This window comes from Pararge aegeria, chromosome 2 (genome assembly GCF_905163445.1).
Source record: "Pararge aegeria chromosome 2, ilParAegt1.1, whole genome shotgun sequence".
Classification (NCBI taxonomy): Eukaryota; Metazoa; Arthropoda; class Insecta; order Lepidoptera; family Nymphalidae; genus Pararge; species Pararge aegeria.
In genome coordinates, this window is record NC_053181.1 from 21,143,676 (window position 1) to 21,155,790 (window position 12,115).

At 36.5% G+C, this 12,115-nt stretch overlaps 1 protein-coding gene across 1 annotated transcript in view; it reads left to right on the forward strand.

Annotated features, from left to right (window-relative positions):
• Nucleotides 1–12,115, forward strand: part of LOC120634593 (atrial natriuretic peptide-converting enzyme) — a 115,373-nt gene that overhangs the window by 33,220 nt on the left and 70,038 nt on the right. Inside the window, exon 2 of the mRNA XM_039905324.1 lies at nucleotides 10,373–10,460. Coding sequence (XP_039761258.1) covers nucleotides 10,373–10,460 — 88 coding nt within the window. The remainder of the gene's footprint in view (nucleotides 1–10,372; nucleotides 10,461–12,115) is intronic.

The following is a 12,115-nucleotide window of genomic DNA, read 5'->3' on the forward strand; positions in this document are numbered from 1 at the left end:
ATTGACAGACATCGATTGCTATAAAAATAATATAAAATAAAAATTGCATTACTTAAAAAAGACCTATAAGCTATGTCAGTATGCTTTTGGCAAACCTACCATTTACAGAGAACTGAGAAAACATGCATGCCCACCCAGTGCTGCATAAAAAGGTTTTCATCAGAATACTGTTGGAGCTTTCGCCCATTCTGCTCATCGTTGATGCTGCTCTTTTTTTTCATAATACCATTGAAGTCTGGTTCGAACAGGCCAGGCACGCCCTTCGCGTTTATGTCTCAAACTGGCTTCACGCGTAAAAAGTTTGACAATAAGCCTTAAAAAAAATAAGTTTTACCTCCTTATTGCAACGTAAGAACCTTAGAGCTAACATATTGCATCGGACCGCCAACGCCCTGCGCTCCCTTTTAATATACTTCACATCTGATACTTGAACTCTGTGATTCTTTTCAGAAAAATACCGTTACCGTCAGACGACATACATTTTATTTTTATTTTATAAATGTGTCATTATGGAAGAAAATGTTAACTACTTTGTGCGAAACAGAACGTAGTGTAACAGCGTAGCTATGACCAGTATTCTGTGATACTGATCATGGTACCACGATACTCTCATATAACGCGTATGTAGCAACATGTATTGTGAAAAATATGTTTGATGCGCATCCTTAATAATGTTATAAATGCTAATTTATACAAACATATTTTTCACGATACATAGTAAGTCTGTTTGTTTATTTGTTCGGGTGTTTGTCTACCTTTCCGTAACGCCTAACCGTACTAAATAAGCAACCAATCAAAGTAATTTTTTGCATGGAGTTAGTTAAAAGCACGGTCGGACGGAGAATAACATAAGCTACTTTTATCCGAAGAAGAAATGGTTCCCACGGGATTTGTTAAAAACCGTAACTAACAAGGACGCGGACGACAGCTAGTAAGAATATAAATAAAAAATCACATAGACTTTGACCGCAAGTTGCAATAGTGTGAATTGGCCATAAGAAATATACGAGGAGGGGGAGGTAACTTTGGGTTATTTACAAGCTTTTTGCGTATTCACGTCATATATGATTAAAATATGCAAAGCGCTCACGGCGGACATATGCTGTTTGACAAGGGTCGACGGGGCGTCCAAACTCGCCGCGGTTGAGGGACAGTCCTGATATTAGTTTTATTAATTTCGCAATTTGTCTCTGCAACTTTGTAACAATAGTGGCGAAGTTTTTATAGACGAGGCGTGTCGGTCGTAAAACTGAAATTACGGACTGAGGAAAGGGGATTTTAAATACCTAAGTACGTTGGCAGATGTTATTAAGTAAAATAAGTTTTGAAGGCAGACTGATATCCCTTTAGAGCGTGATATGACCGGTTTCGATTTCAGAACGCCGCTTCGTGCACTTTACCATTTTAAACTTTTTAATTTTTTAGCTGCCCAAATCAAATTTAACTTAACTTAAATAAAATAATCAATAATATGTATAATCCTATATGTGTATGAATGTGGTGCCTTTTAATGACAAATATTATCAAGAATAACAGTTTTTTTTCCGTGGACTTCACACATTTAATGATAATATACTATATTGTCACTGCCGCATCTTGACCTGTCATGTCTTTTGTATAGTGCAAAAGCGTTGAAACCGAATGATTTGCTTTTGTCCGCACCATGTTGGTGTTGCTGGTAACGTAGCGTTGGTAGATCTCCGGCTGTAAGCATGTTCAACTACAGATCGGTCTTGTGGTTAAGGTATTGTGTATTTTCTGTTAAAGAATTTTCAGTACCAGCAGTACCAGCCAATTGGCGGTTTCAACTCCCAGGTTATAGTCGCTAAATCACCAACTCGCATTGGTGCAGCGTGCTCAGTCTATGCTTTGACGGCAGATTGGCGCAGTGAGCAGCCACTCTGCTTTCCGAGTCCAAGGCCGTGTGTTCAATTCCCATGACTTTAAAACGTTTGTGTGACAAACATGAATGTTTTTCAGTGTCTGGGTGTTTATATGTTTATTATAAATATTTATGTGTATTATTCATTAAAGTATTCATCAGTTATCTTAGTACTCAAAACACAAGCTACGCTTACTTTAGGGCTAGATGGCGATTTGTGTACTGTGAACGTATATTTATTAATGTTAATTATTTATTTATAAAACCTTCTCGATAATCATTTTATAATTTTCTTCAGCAGGGTTCTGAAATATTTTCATCCTTCTAGTGTAGGTTAAAATACTTTAACACTTTTTTTTAAAAGATGATGATGATGTCTACGACTCCCTAACGATGTATCCACCCTAGTATGCTCGAAGAAGATTAATGTTAGCCTGTTATCTAGAAGTGCTTGGCGATTCATATTGCAAGACACAGACGAAGTGGGGTTGGGAAGGGTCAATAAGACTTGCCGGTCATCACAGCGTTACACACTTCAGCAAACCCTACCTGCCCATGGCTGCGTAAAGGTTAAAACGGTGGCCTAACGATCGCTGCATGATAGTTCACAATGCGCCAAGGGTTTGGTCCAAGCCCACGCTGTAATGCTTTTTTTTATTACGCTACAACTTACCCCTTGGCTGCAATCTCACTTGGCAAGTAATAATGCAGACTAAGGTGGTAACAAGCTAACCTGATAGGGAGTATGATAGTTGCATTAAACCAAGTTTCAACGCGACATCGTACCGGAACGCTGAATCGCTTGGAGGCTTGTTTCTGTCGATAATTAGTCACGGCCAAAGCCTCTCACCAGACAAACCGTGTCTTTTAGTAACATTTGTATAAGTATATATGAAAACCCGCATACGGTTCAGGTCAATCGTCATTTGAAAATAGGCAAGTTTTTGGCGGTAGGCTGGTGGTAATTAGTCACGGCCGGAGCATCCCACTAGACAAAGTGTTTCTTAAGATAAAATTCAAATTGGTTTTTGTTTTAACCCGCATATGGTTGGGATCTGTTAAAAAAATCTTATCAGTTTGTTCGAACCTCCGCAGTGGTGAGCGCTGCGGTATGGTGAGTGGAGGTCCCAGGTTCAAGCCCCGGTGGCGGTTATCGAAAAATTATAATTTCTTTATATTCTCTGGTCTTGACTTGTTTCTTGTTTCCACCCTGACACTGAGAAAGACATGCCACGTGTTTTGCATGAATGTAAGGTAATGCCTTTCATTTCAATACTCCAACGGCCAACCTTACCTGTTCGTGGTACCCAGTTAAGCGTTTCAGAAATTTAAAAAAGCTTTAATCAAGTAGGCCATCACAGTTACCTATGAAGCTTTGATAAATATTTTTTCTATTTTATATGATGGTGAACTACTTATAGATTTAAGAAATAAATGTAACTATGTTACTCAATATTACAAACCCATCACCTATCAGATTGGTAGACTTCACATGTCTTTGAGATCATTTATACTATACAGTAAGCAATTATGATTTATTTTAACTAAAAAAAACAATTAATAAAAAAAACTAAAGAAAAAATCTTATAATTATAAACTTACGAAACACTTTATGAAATGATTATGCAAATGGACAGCAATTAAGTATACGTCCGTCTATCTCGGGTGCTGAAGCAGAACGTGCGCGGAGACTCGTGTCCCGCGCGCCCCTCCAAGTCCGCTTCCGTCCGAGTAGATCACGCCCCCAAACATGACTAGTCTAGACTAATTCTCGGCTAATTCTAAATTCAAAATTTAAATAATATATTATACTACTACGACAATACACACATCGCCATCTAGCCCCAAAGTAAGCGTAGCTTGTGTCATGGGTACTAAGATGACTGTTGAATATTTTTATGAATAAAATACATAAATACTTATAATATAAGCACTGCCGAAAGCACTGCCCACTGCGCCACTTGGTCGTCAATGAATTGATATTGAATTGAATTTCACCGTTTGATTTGTGAAAGTGATATTTAATTGGAACTCTGAGAAGTAAGGTCCACCCTCAAAGAAAGTTGAAATGTTTATTTGTTTACACTTGTAAATAAACAAATAAACGCTATATCGTATAAACTGCCCCACCCATACTTAGCCGGTACATCGTTTCCGTTAACCGCATGATATCCTAGGTGAGATCGAAACCCGCTTTTGCCACCCCGAGCCGCATTATTTATGGGGACCAAAGGATCGAATTTAATTTTATATTACATTACCATATTACTTAAATGTATAGGTATTGATCGACTTTTATATATTATGTTTGTTATATATTACGTATATTTATCTAAATTATCTATGTATTAGTATCTATACATTTTGGTATTTATGTATATATTATAACACTCTTGGCACTATCCCGTTCACTTGCGGTAAGTCCTTTCAACAAAGGTTGCCTGTAAGAGATTTCTCGCAGCAATAAGGCCGCCTTTGCATGTCTACATTGCTTAGTGTATACTCCTTAATGTTTATTTTCCTGTATGTTATACGCGCTATAAAGTGTTTCTTCTTCTTCTATCTACACTTCTATACTATTAACTGGCCCCGGCTTTGCGCGAGCATAAGAAAAATATGGTGAAGTTACTGCCATGTAAATTTATTTTTCAGCGACTTGGTTGCAATAAGAACTGACTTTATTATCTACATAAGTTATCTAATCATATGTGAAAAATTATCTAAATGAATGAATGAATGAAAAGGAAAATCGCAAAGGCGAGCAATGCAAGGCGGTGGGTCGTGGAATTAAAATTTGAACCGGTCAGAAGTTATACGCGGACGAAGCCAAGGGAGACTGCTGGTTATTACATTATTTTTATAGCCACAGTTTGACGTTATTTATTGTTTCGAAAAAAAAAACAAATACATATTCCAAGTAGTAACTAATAAACATTTTGGATCGTCAAGTCTGTATGTTGGTTGTGAAGAAGCCGGCAAGAAATTCAGGTGTTGCTTGCCTTTCAACATCATCATTTTTAACATAATTATTCTGTCTTCTGCAAGAGATGGCAGTGGAACGGTGTTTCCAAGCTCCCTTGTATTTGGGAAATTTATGAATTTTATTATAAACTTGCTGTAATAAATTTGTTTTTACACATTGTGTAAACGTATTTATTCTAATAAATAACTTATAAAACATATACTTTCCAAAAGCAACTTTAAGTTCCAAAAGCTCCTTTATCTTAGAAATTAATATAGCCTCTATTTATAACGACCATCTCGCAGTGTTGGGAAAGTGTTAGTTTTACTCTGAAATCCACCACTTCGAGACACAATCTCTGCAAATTTACACTCTGATTTTACGCTCCACAAGTGCAGTGCAGACACAATCCTCAATAGATTACGCATGTGAAGCCGGAAACAAAAGCATGTTACATAATACATTACAGTGAGCTCCGGCCGACCACGTAATATCCTACCTGTGATTGAAATCCGAAACCGGCCATTACAATGACTACCCCATTGTACTACATCGGCTTCCGACCTTACATATCGGTGGATTTGTTTGTTGTGTTCATCAGTGCCATAGTTATTATACTCATTGTTTATAAATGACAGTTCGTTTCAGACTGTCTCATTGGTCTAGTGGTTAGCACGTTCAATGTTAAACTACAGGTCCAGGGATCGATCCCGGGCCGGGAAAAAAAATGTTAGGTATTGTGTAAAAGAATCATCAGTACCGGCTGTCGGTCCTGGTTATTATAACCATTGATAATAATCGTTCGGTCTATGCTCTGAAACCGTCTCCCCTATTTGAGACTATGTCTGTGCCCAGCATTGGGACTTTAATAGGCTGCGAATGATGATGATGATGATAGTCAGTTTTATCAGCTGAAGGCCGACTGGCGCAATGAGCAGCGGCCGTGGGTTCGATTCCCAGAACTGGAAAATGTTCGTGCGATGAACATGAACGTTTTTCAGTGCCTGTGATTGAAATCAGAAACCGGCCATTATAATGACTCCATGTGCTCCCGACCTAACATAACGGTGGGTTTGTTGGTTGTGTGCATCAGTGGCACAGGTATTATACTCATTGTGTATATATATAATAGTGTGTGGTGTTTATCTGTATATTATAAGTATTTATGTATATAATTCATAAAAATATTCATCAGTAAACTACCAGTAATATAAATAATCTTTAGGGAAATCTATTTTTTAAGTGTTCTTTTTTGTTTCAACTTTAATTTTATCTTTACTTTTTGTTTCATTTATTTCTAAGTTGTGTACACATACTTTGCGTTGTAGCTTAGAACAAAACTTGTTTTTTCCTATATTTAGATCTTCTTTTAGTTATTACCTGTTTTGTGTACCTAATAACAATAAACAAACCTACTTCTAGAAATTAGTGTTCATAATCTCGCATGACAATGTAGAGTTTCAATACCTACAACACAGGTATAACGAATAAAACAAAAAACGAGCCGAGTTCGAGACGGACTCCCGCACGAAGGGCTCCGTAACATTATCTTATATTTATTTTATTCTTTTTTAAAGTATCTTTTGTTAAAGCATCAACAGAAGTATATATTCTGTGAAAATTTCAACTATATAACTATCACGGAAACACTGATACAGTGAGATACAGCCTGGTGACAAACGTACAGACAAAAAGACGAACGGACAGAACGGAGTCTCAGTAATAGGATCCATAGGATATCACTTGACCCTTTGAGTACGAAACCCTAAAATCAAAGATCATTCCTCTTGTAGCATTTACTCGTTCACAAATTTCTAGAGCTTAGAAGTCCAGTCGGGCTGCTCTGAGAACGAAGTGAAGCAACTGCGGTTAAATATTCTTTTAGCTAGGCTATGTAGTTTTATAGCTGACTGCCGCTAAAGTCATAATCCTCCTGGAGGCTTGGGTGACGCCGGTGACCTCCGCTTGGTTCTTCCGCTGCCATTCCTCCTGAGTTCTCCAACTTAAGACCTCAGTACACCAGTGATCTTTACTCCAGATTTACCGGAGCAGCGAGGCGAGGTTTGGCGCACTTCACGAGCTGGCCAGGGACAACCAGCAGACATTCTCTAGCGAATAAACTAACCCTTTGAGGATTATGAAAAACTCCAACTGCCAAGGGGGTTTTTATTTATTTAAGCTCATTATTTGTACACCACTACACGGTAAGGAAAATAAAGGAAGAATAAAGAGCAACAAAAAGACTTCATGTATAGGATTAAATGGGCTATGAAAATTTATTTGTAGAACGAATTAAAAGTTTCATGCATTTTTCTTTGCGACTTATGTTGGAAATCAGCCAAATCACTGCCATCCACTTCGCTAATTTTACGCTAATGTAACAAGATCCATCAAAATAATAAAGTTACTATGAATAAAAACTAATATAACATTATTAAACATATATATTGTATGTATATTTTATGCATTACTACACGATTGATGAATTCCTAAGCGACAAAGTTGCTGCTCCTCTTTCATCTCTCACAACACAGAAAAATTCTAACGGTTGTTAAACTCACAGTTTAATGACGTTGAAAACGAGCAACATGCTGAGTTTCTTGTCGGCTTCTGCTCGGTAAAATCTGCCTTCCGAACTAGTGGTAGAGTCAAACTAACTGACTTGACGGTGCTTATAAACTAGGACTATTTAAAATAAATGAATTTTTCGTATCAGTCTAATTAACATGGAATCTTTAAAAATGTCGTAAAACCACAAAGGGTGAATAAAGTCGAAATATTCTCAGATATATAAAGTAGAAACGCGAGCTTTACCAAGTAAAGTTGAGAATTTAGTTGAGACAGAAGCTCAAACGCTGAACTTTTAATAGCGGTAAATTTTTAAAGTCGTGAACATACTCCAGGTGTATATAATTGATTAGCAAAGTTCCGCCGCCAGTTTACAAAGAGCTTTGTTGCGTAGTAAATAATTTTGAATCCGGTAACTCGACAAAGGAATAAATGGATTTTGTTTTAATAAGACCTGCCAATGCAATACGTAGTCCAGGGACGAAAGAAACAAAACGGTTTAGTATTCAGTAAAAGGTTTAGACCCAGATAAATAGTCATTTCTTAACGCTACCTATGACATGACTTCAACAAATTTGACATGCCTCAATTATTGTATGCTCTTCTTGTGCAGTCAGATCAATGAATGTTTGCGTGTGTTGTTGTTGGGAGTTTAGATTATTATTGTTTATTTTTCAATGATTATTTTTCAAGTAAAACTTCTGACTCTTCTAGTAGTAACTCAGTTTTTTTTACTGATGGAAGTGACGCTCACGTTAGATGTCTGTGTAGTTTCCGCTTTATGAAATTGAAATTTGGATTGGTCGTGAGTATATGGCAAGTGGCAAATATCATAATCAATTAGGATTATTAATTTGCAATATTTTCAAACGGATGAATTGTGAATAAAAATCAACAGTTTAAAAATATATATATTAAATTGCAAAGATTATAAAATCACTAAACATACTTGTTTATTTATTACTTTTGAAATAAATAAATAATTTATAAAAATTTCTGACGATTTCAACATTCTATAATATTCAATGGCAAGGTAATATTGACATGTGCTTATCTAACCTTCAATTTTCTACTCTCAATTATTCTATTTAACAAATGAAAATATTTATAAAATGTGAAAGTGATATTAATGAATTTTAAATACAATATAAAATGAAATAGTGAATATTAAATGAAACGGCGGAGTCCCAGGAACATTTTACTCTTTCATCATTACATAATAATAAAAGTTTTACTTCAATCGCGCGTAAAAGTTACACGCACACACATTATTTTTTTGGTTTTGTGTTTTTTTCTTAAATTCAGACATCACCGGAGTAGTTGCATAAATAAACAAGCATGTTATCGTATTAAAGTGATTTTTCTGGGTGCTAAGTTATAAAACTCTGTACTGTGGCCAAGTTAAGTATTGGCTTAGTATTAGATTGACTTTCAACAAAAGTAGATGCTAAAGTTCTGTCTTTTTCAGGGAATGTAATGCTTAGAACAGATGCTAAGCAATTCCTTGGCTCTAGCCATAGCTAATCGACGGCTAATTATCTGAACCTTATGTCTGTTTTCATTAACCTAGGCATAGCTTTAATCGAATGCCTAATGATTTAAGCGATATCTATAGAAAAAACGCTTCACCAACTCTTAGGTGATAACTATTGGTGAACTGTTGATGTATGAATATGAATCTCCTTAGAAAAGGCGTTACCTATTTGTACATTGACTGGTTTGTCGTTAGTGAAAACGGGCATATTACGTCCATGTGATGTAGTTAGTGTTTAACGTTTGGAAATTTGTGGGTGTGTGCGTTTGTATGTTACCATTTCCCTCAAAACTACGGAGCAGACTTTTATACATACGCAATGAAATAACTTTATAGTGCACTAAGCTACGGTTTGGTAATTGGTAACTTGTTTGCTTCCGAATGGTGTCTTCATATATTGGAACAATCTTGGTACTGAAGTCCCCATTGACAAATCTCTCGGTAAAATCTGCCTTGCAAACCGGTGGTAGAGTTACTATGTTCCAAAAGCGCTTATAAATTAGGCCTACCCGAAACAAATGAGTTTTGAATTTTGATAAACAATAAAAAGAGGAAAAAATACTTGAAGCACTAAAAAAAACGCCTCACCATCATTCTTTTTTCTTGTCTTTTTTGGCCTCAACACTATTCCTTTCTAAACAAAACTTTCGATGTTGGTTGGTTGGTCTAATACGGCATAATCGCTTAGGGCTTTAACCACAAATACCGTATAATGAGGCATTATTACTGACTATTAAATGATTTAAGACCTATATACTAACCCAAACTCGCAAAGAAATAAATTTAAAAAAAATACCTCAAACGTAGTCGAGGTTTTTTACTTACTCGTACATAATGTATCTATGTATAATGGTACTGAATCCACCAGTGCAGTCGTTCTGTCCATACAAGGTGCGATCTGGCAGTCTTACAAAGTTTAGCTGCAATGAGTCGGTGCAATTTAGTATGCTGTATACAGGAGGTTTTAAGTAAGTGGTCTGGGGTATGATTCTAAGCAAGAGCAATTTGGGAAAATATAAATTCAGAATTGTAAGTTCTGATGGTAAGTTATTATGCAGTCTAATGAACATTTGACTGCATAATAACTTACCATCAGGTAAGGTCAAAATTTTTTGTTATAAAAAAAAATACGCTGTAATTTGCCAGCCGTTTGGCGCATTTTGCAGCAACCCTGCTTTCTGCGTTCAAGGCCGTGGGTTCGATTCGAAAAATCGAAGAATTTGTGTGATGAACATTAATGTTTTTCAGTGTCTGTGTGTTTATCTGTATTTTAGAAGTATTTATATTCATAAAAATATTCAACAGTCATCTTAGTACCCATAACACAATCTACGCTTACTTTGGGGCGAGATTGCGATGTGTGTATTGTTGTAGTATATTTATTATTATTTATTAATTTAATTTGTTTATGGTTTTGTTGTTGCAGACTGGCTCTCAGTGACGTGGTCGCACGGCGGGATGCATCTACAACCAGAGCCCGCCGCCGACGACGACGGGGACTCTGTCAGGGGCCGGTAATCTCTTTTGCTATCACCATCAAAATACTATAAATTTCGGACCAGCGACACAAAGTCCGCCTTTCAGCATTCAACGAGATATATAAGATCCTTACATAGGAAATTGGTGTTATGTATGAGAAGAAAAAAAGTTTTTTTTTTTAAATATAATATATTTAATTGATCAAAGCAAGTACCATTGCTATCTATGCACATTTTCCATCCCATAAGTAGTTTATTGATCCTAAAGATTTACTTAAAAAAAATTCGGAATCAATAAAATCTTTGAAGGCTCTTTGGACTGCCCCATAGGAACTTTTTCCCTTGCAATAAGTGATTCAAATTTCGAACTTTCATCTGTTGGAGCAAGGTCTGTTGTACCGTGGATATCTTAGAAATTCTAATTGAAAATTCTCATTTGTTAGCTGTTTTGCAATGTGTGATCCTGCTTCAGTCATCTTAGTACCCATAACACAAGCTACGCTTACTTTGGGACTAGATCGCGAAGTGTGTATTGGCGTAGTATATTTATTTATTTGTTTATTTATCTCCCCCGATATCTATATGTCACTATGTATAATCAAATCAAGAGTGAGGTTACAAAAAACATATTTATTCGGTCAGTTATACATTAGTTCATTAAAGGCAGGAATTATATTATTAACATTGGAACAAGCAAATGAATCAATTAATATCTTGTAATACGAGACCATTATGTTCAGAACATAGATATCAACTTACTGATTGGTAGAGTTGCTATTGCTAAATGAATTCAGTCTACCTTACGGTTTCGGAAATTCAGATCGGCATGAGACTAAGTAGGTTGGTAATTAGATAAACTATTTAGATACTCTTAAGGTATACCCTAAAGAGTATCTAAATAGTTATTTATTATTATTTATTTCCGGCCCACTACAGGGCAAGGTTCTCCTTCCACAGTGAGAAGGGCTTAAGGCCATAGTCCACCACGCTGGCCAAGTGCGTATTGGTGGACTCCACACACCTATGAGTACACTTTGGAGAACTCTCAGGCATTCGAAATCGAATTCCTACCCACTGAGCTATCACCGCTTCATGAATTATCGCATTATATGTAAAAATTAATATCGATTTAAAAAAAAAGAGTTTCGGACGAGATTCTTCTCGAAAGATTGCATCTACGTGGCATTAGAGGGTACTAGCTAAATGGCCAATTTTTGGACTATGGCTGTTATTTTGTATTATCTGTTATATAACGTTCGTTATGTTTGAAGATCCTCGGCTGCGACCCAAAGAGGATTAATGTCCTCGGAAATCGTTTAGGACGTAAAACTTAGTATCAAATATTATATTGTAAGATTCAATTTCTATGGAATTAATAAACTATATACATATAATGGGAAGCGGTGAAAGCTCATTAGGTAGGAGCACGAGTTCACTTTCGGGGGGCCGAGTTCGAATCCCTGCAACTTTTCTAAGTTATGTGCGTTTTAAGTAATTAAAATATCACTTGCTTCAACGGTGAAAGAAAAGGAGAAAGAAACCAGCATGCCTGAGAGATCTACATAATGTGCTCTAAGGTGTGTGGAGTCCACCAATCCGCGCTGGGCTAGCGTGGTGGACTACGGTCTTAACCCCTTCTCACTGTGGAAGGAGACCCGTTCCCTGTAGTGGGCCGATTATGTGTTACATTC